At 39.9% G+C, this 21290-nt stretch overlaps 2 protein-coding genes across 4 annotated transcripts; both read right to left on the bottom strand.

Annotated features, from left to right (window-relative positions):
- Positions 1-1007: 1007 nt before the first annotated feature.
- On the bottom strand, positions 1008-8430 carry LOC109010448 (protein TIME FOR COFFEE-like). Of its 3 annotated transcripts, XM_018991290.2 has the most exons (13): positions 8031-8430; positions 7481-7906; positions 7179-7351; positions 6781-7090; positions 6237-6648; positions 6067-6127; positions 5907-5981; positions 5519-5798; positions 5364-5430; positions 5189-5255; positions 4735-5106; positions 2244-4638; positions 1008-2082 (listed from the first exon to the last, which is right to left on the bottom strand). In XM_018991290.2, exons 1-13 carry the CDS (start codon positions 8125-8127, stop codon positions 2078-2080), a joined length of 4740 nt encoding a protein of 1579 aa, XP_018846835.1. In that variant the 5' UTR covers positions 8128-8430; the 3' UTR covers positions 1008-2077. The 3 variants fall into 3 exon arrangements, with proteins under 3 accessions (XP_018846835.1, XP_018846834.1, XP_018846836.1); XM_018991289.2 differs by having other exon boundaries at positions 1396-4638; XM_018991291.2 differs by having other exon boundaries at positions 1396-4638; positions 6781-7087.
- Positions 8431-16022: 7592 nt separating this feature from the next.
- LOC109010492 lies at positions 16023-20054 on the bottom strand. Its single transcript, XM_035691526.1, has 4 exons — positions 18272-20054; positions 18110-18155; positions 16314-16538; positions 16023-16152 (listed from the first exon to the last, which is right to left on the bottom strand). The coding sequence occupies exons 1-4, from the start codon at positions 20052-20054 to the stop codon at positions 16023-16025; spliced, it is 2184 nt and encodes a 727-aa protein (XP_035547419.1).
- Between the last annotated feature and the right edge of the window lie 1236 nt (positions 20055-21290).

The raw sequence follows: 21290 nt of genomic DNA, 5'->3' as shown, positions 1-21290 counted from the left end.
AAAAAACAAGAGGAAAATATTCATCCGGGCGAAAGATACATGAACAGTGGAAATTATATTCGTTACATTTCATTATCTATCTTTTTTCTTTATCATAAAGAAAAGGAGATATAGATATTTGGGAGTCAAATGTAACACACAAAAATGTGTTCACTATGTCAAGCCAAACAGAAGTGTCGAAGATAATTTGAATGGTGCTAGCTGGAACAGTTCCAAGGTGTGGCTTGCAAGTAATGTTCAAACCCATCATCCAAAAGTGTCGATGTCAAACATTATCGGAGTGACCTGGACCACGACCTTCGTTAGTGTTTTTGGATTGGGGGAGGGAACTTGAGGACAAGGGACTTTTGAGTATCGGGGGCCGGGGTTTGCATGGTTTTGCCTTGTTGGGCGGTGGTTGTGAAAATAGCTTAGCTATAACTTGAGTTTTACAATTTAGGGTTTGAATTGCTGATACATACATACATACATTAGGCAAACCAAGCACATTTCGAAGATCGACATTCCCTCGTGGGGTCCCCTTTCGGTAAATACGAAAGGGAAAGTCAAAGAAAATAACTTTTGCCTTTCTGGGCATCAAAAGTGGAAGAGAAAAAAATGAAATTTCAAATATATTACCCACCTCCTCGTTCCAGGCATTGACGACGTACATACAGCCTAAACTTTTTCGTTTTAATTTAAAAAAAAAGCGTGGTTTAACTGAGGCTGCCCTTTTCCTTCTTTCTTCGTTCAAACATTGGACAAAAAATAAGAACAGGTGTAAACACGTGTGGTTAAAGATACAGCAAAAAAAGACATCCATACACGGATACCTGACTGCATAAATTCAATTATTTATGATGGATCAAAGGAACTCTACCGATTCAGGCAGGATGTCAGGAGGCTCAGAACTTCATGTCCTACTTTGGGTAGGGTTCTGGAAGGTCCAAGTCCAACTGCCATGAATTAGGGAGCTGATACCAGTTCTTTCATGGGGACCACAAAGGAAGGGCAAGATTGGAATCCGACCTTAGAAAAATTGTCATTTGATTTTAATATGATATCCTAAACATAATAATCATATAACAGAAGAAAGTCATGATATCAGTCTGCAAAATGGGTAACGAGCCACGTGTCAGATACTGACAATGAAGAGACGCGCCCTTCTGAACAACCTACAGAGCATTTTTTGTGGTATTAAATTTGGGCAAATCAGAGTGGTGGAGGTGGGGGCAGTGTATGGCCCACGCCAACCCTCCATATAAAGCCGAGCAAGAATCCAAAAATGGAGCTCATTCACGTACCAACTTCCCTAGGCTCTACTTATCCGTCCACCTCAACTTTCACTGTGCACAAAATCCCATCTTTTTCTTACTTACCCATCACTAAATATAAACATGACAAAGCCAACGCCAAGGCAACAAATCTCGTAGCATCTTCTTTTCATTTGTTTGACAGTTCCACAAATTGACCCCTCCCTCTCTCTCTCTCTGAACAAAATAGCATATGAACACATAAGAGAATAAAGACTTCAAGAAATAGGAGGCGGCACCATCACCACGCAAAGGCAGCAGAGATTTGCTCGCGAATTTTAAATAAAAAAATTTACTAACTCTTATATGTGCCAGACATGCATATACAACCTCCATTGCATAGCATATATATGATGCCAAAAAGATTACTGTTTTACTGATCTTCCTGGAAAACTAGAACCCAAAAAACAAACGGAAACAATTCAGCAAAGAGGAACCTCCATTACATCCCCAAAAGAAGAGAAAAGGTCTTGCTCTTCCCTCCTCCCTCCTTCTACACCATTCTTTCCTCTCTTTCTTACAAAATATCAATCTACTTCCTTTTCCATGGCATTGCCAACCTCCACCCCATCAGAATCAATAGAACTTCTTTAATTAGAATCCACGATCAACCCTGTCAGGATATCAACAGAAGTGTGTACAGATGAATAGACATCCCAATCACACTGAACGGAGGACTATCTTCCCCACTCAGCTCAACTTCCTTCCCAAAATTGTGTTGGACCAACACGGGCATGCGTCCACGGCCGTGACTTCTCGAATGTTAGCATCTCTTCCATTTCTTCTCAGGCTGCCAGAAGGTATGCAAATTGTCATTTTCTAGGCAAAAAGCCTCCTCACACAAACTAGCCTAAATTAATTCTTTTTACAATTTACACTCGTTTCCCATAATATTGGGGGGTGGGGGGGGTGGGGGTTTTGTAAAGCACCAAGGGGCGTTGTTTCACTCACCAGCAGGTTGTTTCTGCTCTGCCGGCTTCACCTGAACCGGAGTGGGGACAGCATGAACATAGGAGAAGCCAGCTGGCAAAAGCTGATGTGGATTCCCGGAGGACTGGGCACCACCAAACTGGGTAACATGTAGAATTCCCTGTGAGGGTAAGCTGCCACCTATCATGTTGCTAGCAGCAGTAACTGCCTTCGCAGAATCAGAAGTGCTGGTGTTAGCAAGTGTTACTGGAGGGCACAACGACAACATCCCAGTTGAGGATGCACCAGATGATCCCAGTGGCTGCTGCTGTTGCTCTCGACGGTTTCTTGGAGGATAATATCCACCAACACTGGCTCCAGAGGTAGTACCAGTTGGTGCTTGCATGAAGGGATTAGAGAAGAACAGCTGACCTTGCTGCATCGCTTGTTTTGATAAATGCTGTGGTGGTGGCTGCTGCTGCTGCGGCAATTGAGACTTTGTTGCAGTGCTTGAAGTAGAGGCGACATGAGGGTTTCCAAGGATTGACGTAACATTCCTTCCCCCAACTGGAGATGACTTCCTGCTGGGCACTGAAGGTGAGTTCTTCGCTGGCTGAGATGACATTGTAGAACCTTGGCCAGCTTTGTTGGCTGTGGAAGTGGAAGCAGTGGTCCTTGGGCTTCCACCAGCACTCTTTGACATCGAGGATGTTGTAGGCGAACCAACCATTACCGGAGGAGATGCAGACTGGTTACTGCTAGGAGGTTGTTGCCCTTGAACTGCTGTTGACGATTTTGCATTAGCTACAAAAGATATCTGCGTGTGGCTCTGTTGGGACCTACCTTGGTGTTGGGGAAGGTTTTTAAGGGATGAGGAGGATAGAGATGGAGAAGGAACTTGTGAAGTGGTCGTACGTCCAGAATTCTTCCACTGAGGAGACTGAGCTGGGCTGTTGCTGCTTGTTTGGACCAGGTTTTGGGGAAAAGTGGGTAGAGGATTAGTAAATTTTGCGGCAATAGAAGAAGATGAAGGAAGGTGATCCGAGTAAACACTTCCATTGCTCGTTGCAGGGGTCTTGCTTCGAGCTGCACTGGATGCAGCTGCCACAGCAAATTGATTCTGCTTCTGAAGTTGAATCATTGGGTGCTGCTGTTGATTCCGCAACAGTTGCTGCTGAGAACCAGGAGCATTGACATTGCTGATAGCAGCAGGGACAACAGAACCAGAATTCCGACCAGACCCAAGGTTAAGAGCTCGTGCAGAGCTATCAACAACATTGTTGCCTTTTATTGTGGTAACTGAGCTGTCAGCCAAATCTTGCCTAGAGAAGGTAATAGACTGTCCGACTGTTGCAGGAACCTTCCCTGGCATGGCCTTTCTTTCTTCTTCCATATTGGAAGAATCACCGCCTCCAGTTTTCCCTTCTTCAGAAACACGGAAATTTTTATTCTGCTGGGCCACTTGGGCCGCGGCAGCGGCCATAATCTGATGATAACTTTGCCTTGAACCCTCAGGAAAACTCTGGAGAACCGCGTTACTCTGAGAAATGTCAAGTCCAGAAGTTGTAGTAGCACCATTAATCGAAGCAAAAGATAATGCAAAAGGTTGAGATGGTAGAGGTTCCACTCCAGGCTTTGAGCCCGGCTGTTGTTGCTGTTGTTTTTTCTCACTATGATTACCACTGGCACTGCCCAATGCTGCAGGAGTCATCAAAGCAAAGTTTTGAGGGTGTATCGGCATTGCAAAATTCTGGCCATACATATTCGTGTTTGCGCGAGAAACACGGCTATCTGCTGTTGACGGACTATCTTCTCCTCCCATCTCAGACTCAAGTTGACGAGCCTGGTGAGGGAGGTGCTGCCGCTGGTGCTGCAGCTGTTGTGGCTGTGAAGACTGGTTTTTTAGAGCAGGGAACCCTTGCAATGTTCCACTGCTGCCGTTGACACCATTTCCATGTGCCCTCTGCTGATGATTCTGCAAGTGTTGCTTCTGAGACGATGAGGAACTGCTGGAAATGCTTGCATTTTGATGAGCTTGTAGACCTTGCTGCGACTGAGCAGGCGGCTGCTGCTGCTGCTGCTGCTGAATCTGTGAAGGATGGAGCATTTGAGAAGAATAGAAGGACCCATTGAAGAATGGCACTGCCTGAGCATGGTTTCCTCTATAAGCTGGTGGTGCTCCAACATGAGCAGGAATTGGGAACGGATATGCATTGTTCTGCAAAATTGCCAAATACGAAGTTTCGTTCCCAGGCATATTTGGGTAGTTGAAGCTCACTGCTGGGGTTGCTGAGGCACTCACAGCAGCAGGACTAGATGTACTTGATGAAGCAGCACCACCGGCAGCAGGAGGAGACTTTACAGAGCCAGATCGGACATGAGCAGCTGCTGCTGGTGGTGGTTGCTGGCTCAGAGGGAAGATGAAAGCAGGGGCATGCTGAAATTTAATGCACAACACAAACTCTCGGAAACCATCCACAAAAGTATCACAAATAATAATATAATGAAATACAAATTGAAAAAGAGAACGTACCAAGATATTACTAGGTGCTCCTGGAGGCAGAGCTGGCTGAAGCAAAATTTTCTTTCTCTGGGCGGCGTCCACAATGTTGGCTGCCGCCTGAGAACCTTTATCCTTCCCGGAATGACCATGAAACACAGTAAGCGCCTGCACCTTGTCCTGTGCAGAGTTCACCCCCCTACCTGGAAAGTTTCCGTGTAATTCTGTAGAAGGTGCCACATTGAGATTGCAGGGCTTAGCCCCGTACAGTGATGCAGATCCAGCTGCCGCAGGCCAGAAAGGATTCATCCTTGCGAGTTGCTGGTGATACAGTATATTCCGAGCAATGTAATAATGCGTTGCACACCTCTTTGGCCTTGGTTGAGCAAAAAGCAAATGGGGGGGCTGCAGGAATTGGAAACTTTGTTAGCAAATAAGGAGAATTGAAGAGCCTAACCATAACCCAGGAAAAACACAATTGGCATACTTGTATAGCAGCAGGAGATACTGTGCTCCCATCCACGGATACAACTCCTTGTAGAGGTGCCATATATCTGCCGAAGAGAAAAGTGTCACGTCCCCAGATAAGATTATCATAAACACCCGCATACAGGGGATAACCAAAAGAGTAAGGAACCCTTAACAAATTAACCCGACCATACCCCATGGGAGGAAGACCGCCTGGCCAGCCAGGAACGGGCATTGGCAAAGGTAGAGAGCTCGTTTGGGCTGCGAAAAAGAGGAAGACAAAATCAGGAACACAATTGAGCCAGAGGGATGTTGCGGAAGTAAAGATGAATTATTTAAGTTAAATTACCATTTCTATCGATGTTAGCATGCTGTGACTGCTGCTGGTGGTGCTTCTGAACATGGGGGTGTAACTTGTTGTTTCCGCTAACACTACAGGTGCCGCTATCCCTATCGGTCTTCTCCAAGTCAAGCTGGAGGTCGATGTTCCTCTCCTTGTGCGCAAGAACCGGCTTCTGGGACTCGGTTTCATCTGCCACAGTTTTCGTCCTCTCGTTTTCAACATTCACCGCCTCTACCTTGCCTATTTTAACTGCCTTTTCATCTTCCTTCACCTCAGGCTTAATTTCCTGCACATACAATCAGAACACAATGCTAATATATGAAAATCTACCCAGAACCCATTACATACCAGATAGAGGAAAATGAGAAAAAGCGACAGAGGCTGGCCCACTCACCGTATCCGCATCTGCGGTCACATATTCAATCTCACCATCTCTTTCTGGTGATGATCTTAAGGCAGGAGGAGGAGCCTGCAAAACCAAACCAAAGAAAAAACGTTAAATTTCAGTTGAAGATTTCGGTCGGTGAAGAAAGGGGTCTTTATAAGCTCATCACCATCAGATCTATCTGGTACTTTTCTTCTTTGTGACTCTCAGCCACCGAGATCGTTGAATTCCTGCTTAACATCCCCACCCACCAAAAAAACGAAAAAAAATCAGATATCAGTTCACAGCTTTAAAAGCTCTGGACAGGAAAGTTCAAAGATAAAAATCTAAAATGCTCACGCTTTTTTCGCTTTCGCATCGTCGTAATTATCATCCAATCTGAGCACAGACGATTCCTTCTTGGGCGATTGAGGAGGCTCCTCTTTACTTACTGCCACGTCCTCCTCCGATTCCTCGTTCAAAGCTTTGGAATCGGATATATGATTCCTTTCCGGTTTAATTGCTAATTCCGGTTGGGCCACAGACGACGCCAGTGCCGCTTGGGGGTTGGCCAAATCGTACGATGTTCCGCCATTTTCAGCAGCGGATCCCGAGCTCTTCTCCAAGTTACGGGATGAGGAAGTTTCAGTTTTTGCCGGCTGATCGGTCTCGGCTTTCGCGGTGGCCGAAATGGGAGCGTTCCTGACTGTGAAAATCGAAGCGTTCTCGTCGTCGTACTTAACCGCTCGCGGTTTTTTCCTCTTTGGTGCAACTGATTCCAAACAAAGACGCAAATTTTGATCAGTCACTCGAGGAAGAAAAGAATTTCAGCTCCGAGAAAAAGAAAGCAATGCAAAAGAGTACTAAAAAAATGCAGTAAGCCATCGAGGCCCAGACTACCCACCAACAGTGGATATAGGAGCGACAGAGGAGCTAGAATTCTGAGGCAAAATAGACGATGACTGGGGTACTGCAGACGGTGAGTTTGAGATTGGCGACGAGACCCTTGATTTGGCGTCACATGACGATTTATTGGCTTCTCGTGGGTCGAACTTCATGGAATCGGCGCCCAGGATCTCCTGCTTACAAGGGCCTTGGGGCTGCCTCCCCATCCCATACAACACCTCGGCTATCTCTATCTCGATCTCATCCTGAGCTGAGGAGGGCGACTTGGAAGACGATTTCGGCGGCCGTGGTTTGGGACCATTAAGCTTCTACAACGGCAGAGAACCTCGTTAATAAACCACAAAATGAATGAAAAAGCACATGGGAATCAAAGGGAAGACTGGAAACCAGGCCCACCATCTTCTTCCGCATCGAAGCATTGGAAGATGTCGGTGAGGCCGGAGCTGGCGAAGCGACCGCGGCCATCGAAACGAGGACCGGTCTCACCGGCGATGTCGACGCCTGCCGATTAATTAGCTCCCCACCAACTCCGCCACTAACCCAACATTCGTGCGACCTCTTCGTAGATGCTGAAAGGGAAGAAAAACAGAGCAAAAAAAGACCAAACATCAAAATCGGTTATCCGCCAAACTTGGGAAAAAAACGACAGAAAAGAAAAACTAAATCCTGAACGCTATCAGTCTCCTCCACCGCTCTACCTGACCGTGCTTTTCTGGGTACCGACACGCCAATCATCTCGTCTGCGGCCTTCCAAGTCGGCGCTGCCCTAAAAACTTTGGCCGGAGGAGGAAAACTCTTCCGATGATTGGACATCGACGTTGATGACGATATAGATGCCGGATTTGGGGGAATCATCCTCACCGAGGCGGCTCCGTCTTCATCCTCGTCTTCTTCTTCGTCATTCACGCTCTCCTCCGAGCTCTCGTCGCCACCATCTTCTCTGTTGTTGCCGTGCAATAATCTATCACCTCTCCTCTTGTTCCGGTTCAGCCGATCCCTATCACGGTCGCGGTCTCGGTCTCGGTCTCGGTCGCGGTCGCGATCCCGATCGCGATCTTTCTTTCCGCTCCCTCCTCGATCTCTTAGCCTCGCCGTCTCTTGCAGCTCCACCGGTCCATCTTCTTCTGCAACAAGTGCACCACAAGATAAGAAGAGTCGTGAAAAAATCAAAGGAAACAAAATTGTTTCCTTCCACTCGAAGAAGTGGGTACAGGTGAGAAGCGGTAGATCTGATAGAAATTCACACACCTGGGGAGTCTCTGAGACTGCTACTTCTATGTCTACGCCTGGATAAACCGTTCGTAGCCGCCATGGTTGCCCTTCTAACTTCTCTATTTCTATCCATCAGTGCGTCGATCTGTTTTCGCCAAATCAGCTACACCCAGAAGATTAATCACGCAACTCATCAAGCGAAACCAACCATAATTCGCTGAAAATGGCGTCACGACCGGTGAGAATTTGAGGTACGAAGCAATCTCCGGCTACAAACCGATTCACTATCTTCGAGTTCCTCGAAACTGTATTAACAGAGACAGAAAAAGATCCCAGTTTTCCTTTTTATCTAGTTCCTCCCATCTTTCTCTCACTCTTTTTTCTCTCCGCCTACTCTGCGTTGCTCTCTCTCTAGCCCTTTCTGCCCTCTCTCTTTGTGCGTTCAATCTCATCATCAATTCGCTAATACCCCACTTCAAAGTCTCGTGAACGGCCACGATTCAGACCCGACAGTACATTCTCCAATCTAAACCGTTGAATCCGTGACATATCCAGCGGTTCTAAATTGCGAAAACCAACATGGCAAAATCTGTAGCGTCGAACTAATTTATCTCGAGAGGTGTATAACCTTTTCCGGGCCTTACTGCCACGTGTCAGCGACATTTCTATTTCTTTTCTTTCTCCACAAGGTTCGATGTTTACTGCACCACCGATTTGGTAATAATAATTAAAAAATGAAATAAATAGTATTTCCTCTGATGAGGAAGCCATGCCCCCCTTGAATTACCCCTAAGAGATGTTGTGACCGGTTATCTCCGGTTGCAGAGAGACCTTGGTAAAAGCTACATGACGATCACAAGGGAATCTAGGTCACCGCAGATAATATCGTTCCCAAACTGGTCAAAATTCATTATTCATTCGGTTCCACGTTTATTATATTTATTTTTATTATTTATTATATATATTCACAATTATTACGGATGATATATTTCTAGAAATTTACTGGTGGGACCACCTGAAAGGATCCAAATTTTCCATCCGACGCACCAGGTCTTCCCGTTATCAGTCATTTGAACTTTACCGCCGTCGATGGATCCGACGTGGCCCTGATAAACAAACCAAACCTAAGGGACTATATTCCAATGAACGAGTGTAAGTCCGAGCTGGCACCGAACCAAGCGGCACGTTCGTGTCGAATAGCGCGCCTGATCCTGACCCTCGTTTATGTCGCATCTGACGGTCGAGACGGGGAGCGAACTCGAGTCGCGGTCACGGAACTTCCGAGTGTTGTGGGTCCCGCATTAGCTGCCAATCTAGAGAGAGAGAGAGAGAAATTATTTCCTCGCGTTGGCCTATTGTCACGTTCGCAAGATGTGGTAGCGGAAGGTGACGTGTACTGGGTTCCACGATTTTTTTTCTTTTTCTTTTAAAAGGAAACCTAAACCTACTCGCCAGGTCAAATATTACAGCGCAGTTTAAAGAGATTTTATTTTATTTTTTTAAAAAAAGAAAGCAATCAACTATAGAGAGCAGTCCCTCTGGGTTCCGGCTTTTACTCCACGCGCTTATGGCTGATTTCACATTTGTATTCCATTTATAGCGCTGGCCCCATAAAGATGTACAGCGTGGCGATGTCATTTTCTTTACGTGTCCACGCAAAAAATGGACACGTGCTTATGCGGTCTCTTCTCTTGCTTATTCCGTTCTTCGCTTTGGATCCTGCTAATATTATTGGCTACGCTTCCCACTTTCATCACAAGGCAAGTAAATATCTTTTGCTAAGAAAGGGAGGGATAATCTTACGATGCCACTGAAAAAGTTGAAGGAGACAGGCGGTACTATTGCTTCACGTGTCAGCGAATTACCAAATTATTTATTTATTTATTTATATATTTATATTAAAAAAAAAAAGAAAAGAAAGAGAAGATAACAGGATAACAAGCAAGTGCAAGTTGCGTGGTGATAAATAAATATTTTGAAGGGGTGAGCCCCGCCCCGCCCCGCCCCGCCCCGAGTCGTTTTATGTTTAATAGATAAAATGAATATATAGATTCTGGGAGACTGGTGTGTCCACGTTAGACAAAGGCCCACCTTTAAATGGTTGACCCGCAATAAAGTGGGTCCCTTTCTCGCTTGCTAGTTGCTAGGGAGGAGGTTTTCATTCCCTCTCTCAATTCATGTCTCAAAAACTATATTTTTCTATAATAACAATAATATTACTTATTATTTCCTTTCCAGTCACTAAATCCATTTGGCTGCCACGTTTACAGGCAGTGTGCCATGTCAGACGCCTGCCTCTAACCCTAGCAATAACCTAGAGCTTCTTTCTTTTTTGTTTTAAATCTCAGCGACATTTATTTGATAATAAAAATAATACGATGTTATTAAAATATGAGATTTATATACATTAATTACTATTAATTCTCCTACCTTATATTTATAATTTTTTATGAAAATAATTTTTATAAAATATAAGATATTTTTTTATAAGATATGGGATAATGACTAATTGATGAAAATATTTTTTTTTTTTAAATAATCATGCACCTATATTTGCAAAACAGCTCAGAAGTATTACTTTACAGCATCCGTGCCTCTTAAGTTTTATATAATAATAATAATAAATAAATAAATTTAGAGCAAAGTTTTTGAAATAGTTTTCGATAGGAAAAATATTAAAAAATCGTACGATAAATGTCCACAAAGTGGGACAATGCGTGCAATATCACACAGACTTTTTTATTCCGACCTTGTTAAATTTAATTCTGTAATGCCCCCGATATATGTGTGAATCCATCCAAACCTCGGGCCTACAAAGTGGACCTATCCTTCCTTTTGCTTTATTATTATTATTATTATTTAACATAAAAAATAAAAAAAAACTACTCAAAGAAAAGCCATCTGCTTTGTTTGTTTATTCTAATGAAAATTCCATTATTTTGACCTAACATTGCCATACAAATAATTATTTATTCATCTTATAGAATTTAATATTTTTATTAGAGTATTTTTTTATTCGATTTAAAAACCCATGTAATGTGGTAATGGCTCACGACAAGTTCTCTCCGCCTAGTAAAAGAAAGGGGGCCGGGGGATAAAAATATGATTATCTTTGCATTAAAGTCGCAAGATCGAAGCGACAAAATAATTCTCATGTGTGTGTATATATATATATATTTTTTTTTTTCTGAGAAAATGTCAAGGAACCGCGCGTGTTCTATGCCACGTGGAAAAGATCCCACGTGCGACGTTTGGGAAAAGTGGAAGGTGCTGATCAACACTGTGGCCGTTATCGCATCACTTTCAAGTAATGAATCAAAATCAAAAGGGGATTGGCATCTTGCTTTCTCATACTTCACTGTTTCGATCGCTAGGTATAATTTTAAATTAAAGTCTCTTTGCATGGGATAATGTACATAATTTTTATTTTTATTTTTATTTAAAGAAAAGCTTCTTACCTTTATAATATCCATCGTTCATATCATAAACTCATGCAGCTGCTATTTTCTTTCTTTACAGTCATCCCTATTTGGTGCGGAATTTACATTGAGTTCATGCAAATTTTAGATGTGTGCGGTGAGAAGTTTATTTTATTCTCCTCCTTTAATTTCTTTTTGTAATTTTAATGAGATGCAACCACGATTCGTATAGATGCATGATAAAATTAAATATCAGCTAGATTTCGTAGAGGTAGAGTCCTTCGTTTATATGAAGAGTGAGATTGAGTCTTTAGTTAGGTACAATATTATTTATTTGACATTTATTTTTAGAGAGTAACAGTAATAGTGAAGTCTAGACTAGTCTAATAATGTACTGATTGACCTCCAAATGGTTGATATATATGAAGATATCTCTGCATACATCCGGTCATAAATATAAATTTCTTTCTAATGAATAAATGAATGATGGCATTTCTCTTAAAAAATAAAATAAAATCTTGAAGCATGTATATAAATTAAAAATAATAACAACTCTAACATAACTTTTATTACGATCAGAAAAATAAACTGAAGTCATATCATGTATAGATTATAGTATCATAAATTACATTATCAATATGAATTAATATATATAAATTGGAACTCTTAATTCAATGACAAGAAAGAGTGCGGATAATTGGAACTCTAACATTGCAAATCAGTATAATTTAATAGGAAATGATTTCACATTGATAAGTGGAAAATCTACAAATATACAACAATAAGAGAATGCATGCCACAAGGATCACTAATTCAACCTGTGTACGAAAGCCTTATAAAAATTCAAATGGTCAAAGTCGATAGTGGGCTGCACAAAGAAAGTGAGGTCAGGTCATGAAAATTGCAGTCCAAAGTATGGGCTGGAGACACTCAAAAAAAAAAAAAAACAAAAAAAAAAAAAAAAAGGGAACATTGTGACTGAAAATGGTTGGGTGGCTACTGCTAGCCCATCTACCACGCATACAAAGAGTACTTAGCGTTGGTTTTGCAACAATAATGGACATTAATATATAGGATTTGTTAGGTAAAAACGATTTGACGTCTTAAATTATATATTAATATTTATATAATTTATTTTATTAAAAAAATAAATAAATAAATATCTTATATTTAATATTGATACACAATTTGGTGCATAAAATTACTTACAAAAAGATTTTTCCATAATATATAATCAGAAATTCAATAATTCTTATTATCATGATATGGCCATGACATGAAAATGATGTCGCCAGCCAAGGGACCCAAATTTATATATATGCTGCACGGTGCATTTATATATATATATATATATATATATATACACACTCTGCCGGCACATTCCATCAGTGCAAATCATCGGTTTTTAGCAATTTTTTTTTTTTTTTTAAAGAGAGATGAAACATTATGGGAAACCATACGAAACAGGACATAACAATAAGTGATGGATATGGTTGCAAGATCATCATCTTACCAAGACATGTTAAGATTCTCTCTCTCTCTCTCTTTTTAAACAATTAATATTGCATGGTGTGCTACGATGCAGTTGGGTTAAGGTCACGTGGATGGATGCTCTCTAGTCTCTATATTACCATAATGTTGAATTTTAGGATGGTGACAAATGTGACTTTCTGGCCTCCCCTCCAATATTAGATTATCAATTTATAATCTCCTCGAGATACTGCTACTTAGTATTTTATATTTATTTATTTTTACCCTAAATCCGTAGAAAATGTAATTATGTATACGAGTAAGATAGATGCTAGAAAGGGAATAAGTACATGTTACTGAGAATACATAATAAATATTTCAAGTCAGACATGTTCAGGGTGATGAAATTTAGACAGCAAGAGCTTACCTAACTTGGCCACCTTTTAATGCACCCTTCCCGGTTAAAACTTTGTTCTGTATATTTGGAAAGGAAAAACCTTCCTTTTGCTCACAAATTTGTAGCCATGAATACTTCTCTCTTCTCTTCACATGAAAAAAAATACGCGCGACATATTTAAAATCGACCATTGCTAATAGTTTATTGTGGTAGAATACATTGTTATGATTTGAGAGTTAAATGTTTAACTAAATTAGTATCCAATAATTTTAAGATTAACTTTTGAATCAATAGTTAACTCTTTAACAATATATATTTAGAGCTGATCGGTCCCAATGGCTAAAGCTACCCAATCCAAATAACAACAAGAAAACTTATGGTGATAAGTTGATTCATATGAACAAAAAGACATGGAAATTATCTTGTAGAACCTTAAACTATTGGATGTTGGGTTACCTCGAATTAATCCCCAATTTTATAACAATATATTTTTCGTTTCATCTTCTTTTTCTTGTGTCACTTTGAATCTGAGTATAATTTTCAATATCATTAGAAGAATTTTTATGATTAGTATCAAAGTAGAGACTACGTCACGAGTTTAAGTTACGAAGGGGACGACTTATAGGCTGAATTAAAATGTCCTAATATTATGTACGAGCATGGTGTTAAATCATTGAATACTGATAGACGAGTGAAGTCAACGAAAAGAAAATGACTACCACCTGATCATGAGTGTCAATAGAGTGAGCTGTCATGGATGTCAGATTCGAAAGCGTGGTGGAATATTATAATCTCGAGGGTTAAAGGCTTAACCAAATTAGTATCTAATAATTTTAAAACTTTTAGATCAATGATTGGGTCTTTAACATACATGCGATGATATTACGGCAAATGCTTTTCACCACAAAAATGTGTTTGTGATGAGAATTCAATTTTTAGAGACTAGCAGATCCCGTTCTCCCTAAAAGCTAATTAATTTCTTACGGTACTGTGCATTCAAATAAAGTAAAATGGCGTTATATTGCAACAATATGAACACAGACTGTGTAGGGACGTTAAAGACGAATCAAAGATAAAAGGAGGCCTTTTATGCATAAAGTCATGATCTCAATGCATATGCATATCAGCGTATGAGATCATGACTTTATGCAAAAAAGGCCTCCTTTTATCTTTATTCGTCTTTAACGTCTCTAAGCCACAATATTTATATATATTCTTTAGTTTTTGATATTTTTGTTTTTGTATCCATAATTTATAATTGAAATTGGCCATAGCCAATTAATTTTAAAGGGTATCTTGCTAATTGTCAACAATTTATTAATTGATATTTCTTATTATCATCAACTCTCATTTAAAATTTTATGGTAACTACATTTTGTTTTCCTATTTTATTTTAAGAAAATAAATTAAAATATAATTATAAATGACGTGTTTCACACCACCAACTATTCGGATAACCTGCAACATATGAGAGGGCGGCAATGAGTGCTTAGAGGAGCTCCAATGCCTAAGTTAAAGAGATGTAGTCTCAATATAAGTGTGTTAATAATAATAATTGGCTGTTACCTTCAGGTGTTATTTATAGAGATGCTGATGATGTAGATAACTATTAAATCTAAGGGTTCATCATGAATAATCCCTTAACAACTGGACGAGATAACCATCCTGATCTATCGACATTATCATATCACGCGGTTCGTGCCATGGGCTTTTGGGCTGTGAGTCTCCCAATCTTGGGCCTGTAGGTTGAATCTGTACTGTAGTTGTGGGTTTATTGCCATGGGACCTAAACATCCATTCTAGTTATCCTGCTAATTTTCTTTATGCCAGCACATAGGAAATTAATTTGTTTTATATCCTTTTAATTTGTGTGAGAGTACTTTACCCTGCTAGCTTGGGGCAAGTATGTGGCCACTCAGATTTTCTTTTCTTATACCCCGTTGAGGGTCCATGTTAACTAAGGTTTGGGTCTAAACTTCTCGCTGTACCCCAAAACATGGCCCACATAACTATTTGTGAACTTTTATTCGTTTCATTATTGGTGGTTTTGAAAGTAAGCATGGCCATATAGTAGTGCTCTTGTCCCGCCTCTCCGATAATGTAGATCCCTATACTTCTTCCCATTTGGCAGGCAGATCCGTCAACGAATACTATCCAGGGTCAGTTGGGAGATGCCACTTCGGTATTCGCCGGAAAACCAGTGAATTCGAAGACAAAATTTGCTAGGACTTGCCCCTTTACTATACTCTTGGGCACATATTCGATGTCAGACTTACTGAACTCCATTGATCATGCGACCAATCTTCCCGAACTATCTGGTTTTTGTAGTATTTTCCCGAGGGGGTGCTCCGTTAGTATTTTCACTTGGTGGGCCTGGAAATACGGTCGCAATCTCCTAACGGCTGTTACTAGCGTGAATGCCAACATTTCTATTTGCGGATATCTGGTTTTGGCGCCTCTTAGTGCACGACCCGTGTAATATACTGGAACTTGTGTTGCTTCCTTGGGCCTTTCGAACAGCTTGATGCACTATCTCCCTTCAACCATTTGATCGAAATGCGGCAAAAGGAAGGAAAATCCATGGACCGACCCCATCGTCTCCACCCTGTAGGAACTACGAGATCACCCCAAGGACACCTTCGGCATCCAGGGGTCGCGGACCAACCATAGAACCCTGTTCAATAAGTGGAACGCATTAGCTGTTCGTTCTAAGGTTGGGCAGTAAGGGTCGGAGAAGGGCAATCACTCATTCTTAAAACCAGCATTTTTAAGACCAAAGAGTCGGGCGGAAAAAATAGGGGGAAAGCTCTCCGTTCCTGGTTCTCCTGTAGCAAGATCCTCTGGAACCACAAGAATCCTTATTGAGGGGATACTGCCAGATATACATATAAGGTGTCCCACTGGTTGGGCTGCTTTAGTAGAGGCAGGTTAGCCAGATATTGCTTCAACTCCTAGAAAGCCCAATCGCACTCTTCATTCCATGGGTGTACCTCTTGTAAGACCCTAAAAAAGGGAAGAAATTTGTCTGTAGACCTTGACACAAACTTATTCAAGGCTGCTACTCTACCCGCCAAGCCTTGGACGTTGTTAATGTTTTTGTGCGGCGCCATGTTTAGAATGGGGTCGATCTTCTCGGTGTTTGCTTCAATGCCACTCTTTGAGACGATAAAGCCCAAAAACATTCTTGAGTTGACCCCGAAGGCACATTTCACTGGGTTCAACTTCATCCTGTATTTGCGTAGCACCGCGAAAGATTCTCTGATTGAAAACCACAAAAAACAAAAAACAAAACTCTTTTTTTTTTTTAAAAAAAAAAAAAAGCAAATTAAAACACAACCTAAATCCCCTCCACCACACTTAAAACTTACATTGTCCCAAATGTATGGTGAAATGCAAAGAAAAGACAAAAATAATCAAAATATAAATGCAAGAATAAGAAAACAAACTCTCATTGGGTTACCTCCCAAGTAGCGCCTTTGTTTATTGTCGTTGGCTCGCTCAAGGCTTCCTTCTTCAATCAGTATAAATCGGATCCTTAATGTCCAATTTTGCCACATTATCTACTTGGAAACCTTCATAGAAAGTTTTAAGTCTATGACCATTCACCTTGAACACTTTGGAAGTTGCTAAACTTCAAATTTCAACTGCACCATAAGGAAAAACAATAGTAACAACAAAATGTCCAATCCAAAGAGAACGCAACTTACCTGGAAACAAACGAAGCAGTGAATGGTATAGAATGACTTTTTGAGCAACTTTAAACTCTTTCTCAGAGATCATCTTGTCGTGAAAAGCCTTATCTTTTCCTTGTAAATCCTTGCACTCTCATAGGCATCATTGCGGATTTCCTCTAACTCGTGTAGTTGCAACTTCCTGTGTTCTCCACTTTCATCCATCTTCATGTTGAAACTCTTGATAGCTCAATAAGCCTTGTGTTCTAACTCAACAGGAAGGTGGCATGGTTCCCCAAACCAAAGTTTTGAATACCGTACCGGAAGCCGTACCGGTCAAGGCACTGGAATGAAATATTTCGGTACCGGTACCGTTTCGTGTACCGTTCCGGCATAATATTTCGGTCACGATACCGTTTCGGTACCGGTACCGTACCGTACCGGTACCGTTTTGTATACCATTTTGGAATAATTTAAATCTGGATAAATTATATATATACAAGCATTAACTGTATTCCAAAATAACAACAAAATAAGTCAAACTCAATATTCTCAATACAAGTCTTAAGTTTTAAGTTACAACTAACATAAAGTTATAAAATATAAATACCAATATTATCATGATAAAATCAGTAACTTCACTACGTCATCAAAGATGATCATCCTCATCAAAAAGACAATAAGGATCAGGATTCGACATGTGAATCAAAATATTTTCATCAACGTCATCTCCATCATCAACATCAACACCAATATTATAATTGTCTTCCTCATTTAGTGAGGCCAATGGCTCCTCAATACTTGCCCAATCCAAATCTTCTCCATCAAGAAGCTCAGATTCTTCACCTACCCATTCTTCCATCAAATCAATGTTTTCAAGATTGATTGGATCTAAAGCATCTCTTCCCTTTTTTATGCTCCTGTCAAAATAAAATCAAACATAAGTGAAAATGTTATATATTTTTCAACAGTGAAAACATTAGTATTAAAAAAATTTACCTCTCTCTCAGCTTCAAGTTATAACGAACAAATACTAAGTCATTCAAACGTTTATGCACTAATCTATTTCTCTTCTTCGAATGAATAAAATCAAATGTGCTCCAGTTTCTCTCACATCCAGTTGCACTACAACATTGACTTAGTACTCGAACAGCAAACCTTTGAAGCGTTGGAACCTCGCAACCAAATTGGGTCCACCATGCAACTATAACAATAATACAATTATAAATTATTAATTAAATACAAGTAAAAATAAAATAAGATAAAATTTAAAGTACAAAGTCACACTATTTAACAAATGATATTGATAAATGATAATACCTGGATTAATCTTATCACGCTGGCGGATTGCTAAAGAATGTCCAAACTCACCTATTGCATTCTTATACAAGTCAAGTTCTGCAATGATCTTGTCTTGATTATCGGGATCAAGTTCCATTTTCATAACACAGCTGTTGAAGCCTCTTATAACTTCATTTTTATTTTTAAAATTGGGGCTATAGTAAATTCCAGGGTTAAGAAAACAACCCGCTGCATGTAATGGACTGTGAAGCTGCCTATCCCATCTGGAATCAATGATCCTGGTGAATGGACTGAATAAACTGACTTTGTTATTGCATCTTGCTTTTATGTTCTCTTTGGCTCTTTCCATTGCATCATACAAGTATCCCATTGCAGGCTTCTCATCCCCGTCAACAAGTCGTAGAACACGAACCAAAGGTTCACTAACTTTAACAATGAATTGACATTGAACCCAAAACTCTTTATCTTCTAAAACAATCTCAGCTATCTCTTTCCCTATGCTGCTCTTAGAATGATTTGATGCAATCCATTTATCACAAGTAAACATTTGTCTGAGTTCTTTCTTAAACAAGAGCAAACATTGGATACTTAAAAAATTTGTCGCAAATCTTGTAACTGCAGGACGACACAAATCATGACCTTTGGTAAAGTCTTTTCTCATAAATGCCAAAACCCAGCCATGGTTATAGATGAATTTTGTTATCGTTTTTGCCTTTTTTATGGTATCATCAATAAGGGGAAAATATCTTGGATCAGAAAAATTCTCCAACATTAAATCTATGCAATGAGCTGCACATGGGGACCAGTAGAAAGAGCCATACTTCTGTTGTAACTTTTTTCCTGCAGCTTTATAACTTGCATCATTGTCCGTTATGAACTGCACAAGATTCTCAGCTCCAATTTCTTGAACAACCTCATCAAAGATATTAAACAATGTTTCAGCATCTTTTCTAAGACCAGATGTATCAACAGACTTCAAAAACATTGTACCTTTCGGACAATAAACAAGAAAGTTGATTATTGATTGTTGCTTCTGGTTTGTCCAACCATCTGCCATTAGTGAACAACCGGTCTCATTCCAAATCTTCTTAATTTGTTGCAAATAATCTTGAACCTCATTCACAGCCATTTTTAACAAATTTACTCTCAACTCATATAAAGATGGGCCTTTGAATCCTGACCCAATGGCAGTCATGGCATCAATAGCTGGTTGATAAAACTTAGATTGAGCAGCATTAAAAGGCAGATTAGCATCATACCACCAGCGTGCTACAGCCATCTTTGCTTTTACAATCATCTCATTTGAACACATAGAACTCTTAATTGAAGGTTGGGCCCCAGGAGTTGTTCTTGGAGCAAAAAATCTACTCAATCCCCCCACTGACTCTCCAGTTCCAGATTCTTTCGACTTCCCCTTACCTTTTGAAAGTTGAGACTGTCCCTCCATACTATTACGATCGTCAATATCATCAGATGTTAAATCTATATCGCCTCCAATCTCTGACCTTATTCTCCTTCTCTTCTCTTTGCTTTTTTTCATTTCATTAAGCAACTCCTTCATTTGCCATTTTACATCTTCAGACACATTTTTACATGCTTCTACATCGCCTGGAATTCCAGCTAGATGATGCTTCAACCGAGTGATCCCGCCACCTCTAATTATTTTATTACAATATAAACATTCAGTATTATTTCTTGCCCCTGGCACAGCACGTGCATGGGCCCATGCTGGATCTTCTGATCTTACAGGAGCAAGTGTTGGAGTTGAAGTCATACCACCAGTTGATTGACAACTAGACATTTATAACTATTAAAGTATAACAAATTAACACTTATAAGTAAGTCATTAAGAAGAAACTCATCAAATCTAAACTACTTATGCAATATAATCAAAAACATTTATAAGAATAAAAAATAAAAACAAACATCTATAAAAATATAATCTAAAACATCATCTATAAGAATACAAACAAACATCTATCAAAATATAATCTAAAACATCTATCAAAATAAAAACTAAAATCTCTATAAAATAAAAACAAACATCTATTATAATCTAAAACATCTATAATCTAAAACATCTATAAAAATATAATCTAAAACATCATCTATAAAAATAAAACAAACATCTATCAAAATATAATCTAAAACATCTATCAAAATATAATCTAAAACATCTATAAAAATAATCTAAACATCTATCAAAATATAATCTAAAACATCTATAAAAATACAAACAAACATCTATAAAAATATAATCTAAAACATCTATCAAAATAAAAACAAACATCTATAACAATATAATCTAAAATATCTATAAAAATACAAACAAACACTATAACAATATAATCTAAAACATCTATCCAAAAACAATTCTGATTTGTTTATCAAAAAAGTAACAAAAAAATAATTAAATTAAGTTATAAATATAAACAAAAAAAATAGTAAAAATAAAATACCAAGTTGAGGCCTAGTGGTGGTCGGCGTCGTGCGGTGGACTGCTGGGCCGCTGGCCGTTGGCTGCTCGTGCGTGACTGAGGCGTGAACTCGTGGGACTGGGAGCCGTGAGCCTGGGCGCCGAAATGGTTCGGCCGAATTGAGTTCAGGATATTAGAATTTGAGATTGAGAAATGAGATTCTGAAGTCCGAAAGTAGGTTTTGATTTTGTGGTAAAATTCCAAAATTGCCCTTTAGAGTTTGCAAAAATTACAAAAATGCCATCAACCCAACTGCTGAAAAGCGTACCGGCCGAAATTTGTGTTTCGGCCGAAACATAAAATACCGGCCGGTACAGTCATGTACCGGCCGGTACGGCCGAAATTTCGGCCGAAACGGAACACTTATTTTACCGGTACCGGCCGATTGGCCGGTACGGCATATACCGGCCTTACAGGCCGGTACGGTACGGTACCAAAAACACTGCCCCAAACACCAACCAATAAGGTAACATACCAATGGGTGTCTTATATGCAGTCCTATAAGCCCACAAGACACCATCCAAGCGCAAACTCTAATATTTTCTAATTGGATTGACCGT

Source organism: Juglans regia, chromosome 7, assembly GCF_001411555.2.
Source record: "Juglans regia cultivar Chandler chromosome 7, Walnut 2.0, whole genome shotgun sequence".
NCBI classification, from domain to species: Eukaryota; Viridiplantae; Streptophyta; class Magnoliopsida; order Fagales; family Juglandaceae; genus Juglans; species Juglans regia.
Note: the sequence above shows the minus strand (reverse complement) of the source record. Positions and strands in the feature narration are given on the sequence as shown.

Coding starts and splice junctions, on each gene's coding strand:
- LOC109010448 (XM_018991289.2), bottom strand. CDS start 8,127: ATGGATAGAAATAGAGAAGTTAGAAGGGCAACCATGGCGGCTACGAAC. Junction 6,128..6,236: donor GATGCGAAAGCGAAAAAAGC/GTGAGCATTTTA, acceptor GATGTTAAGCAG/GAATTCAACGATCTCGGTGG. Junction 5,107..5,188: donor TATCTCCTGCTGCTATACAA/GTATGCCAATTG, acceptor CAATTCCTGCAG/CCCCCCCATTTGCTTTTTGC.
- LOC109010492 (XM_035691526.1), bottom strand. CDS start 20,054: ATGTCTAGTTGTCAATCAACTGGTGGTATGACTTCAACTCCAACACTT. Junction 18,156..18,271: donor GCGTGATAAGATTAATCCAG/GTATTATCATTT, acceptor TTATTGTTATAG/TTGCATGGTGGACCCAATTT. Junction 16,539..18,109: donor GAGGTTCCAACGCTTCAAAG/GTTTGCTGTTCG, acceptor GTTTTCAATCAG/AGAATCTTTCGCGGTGCTAC.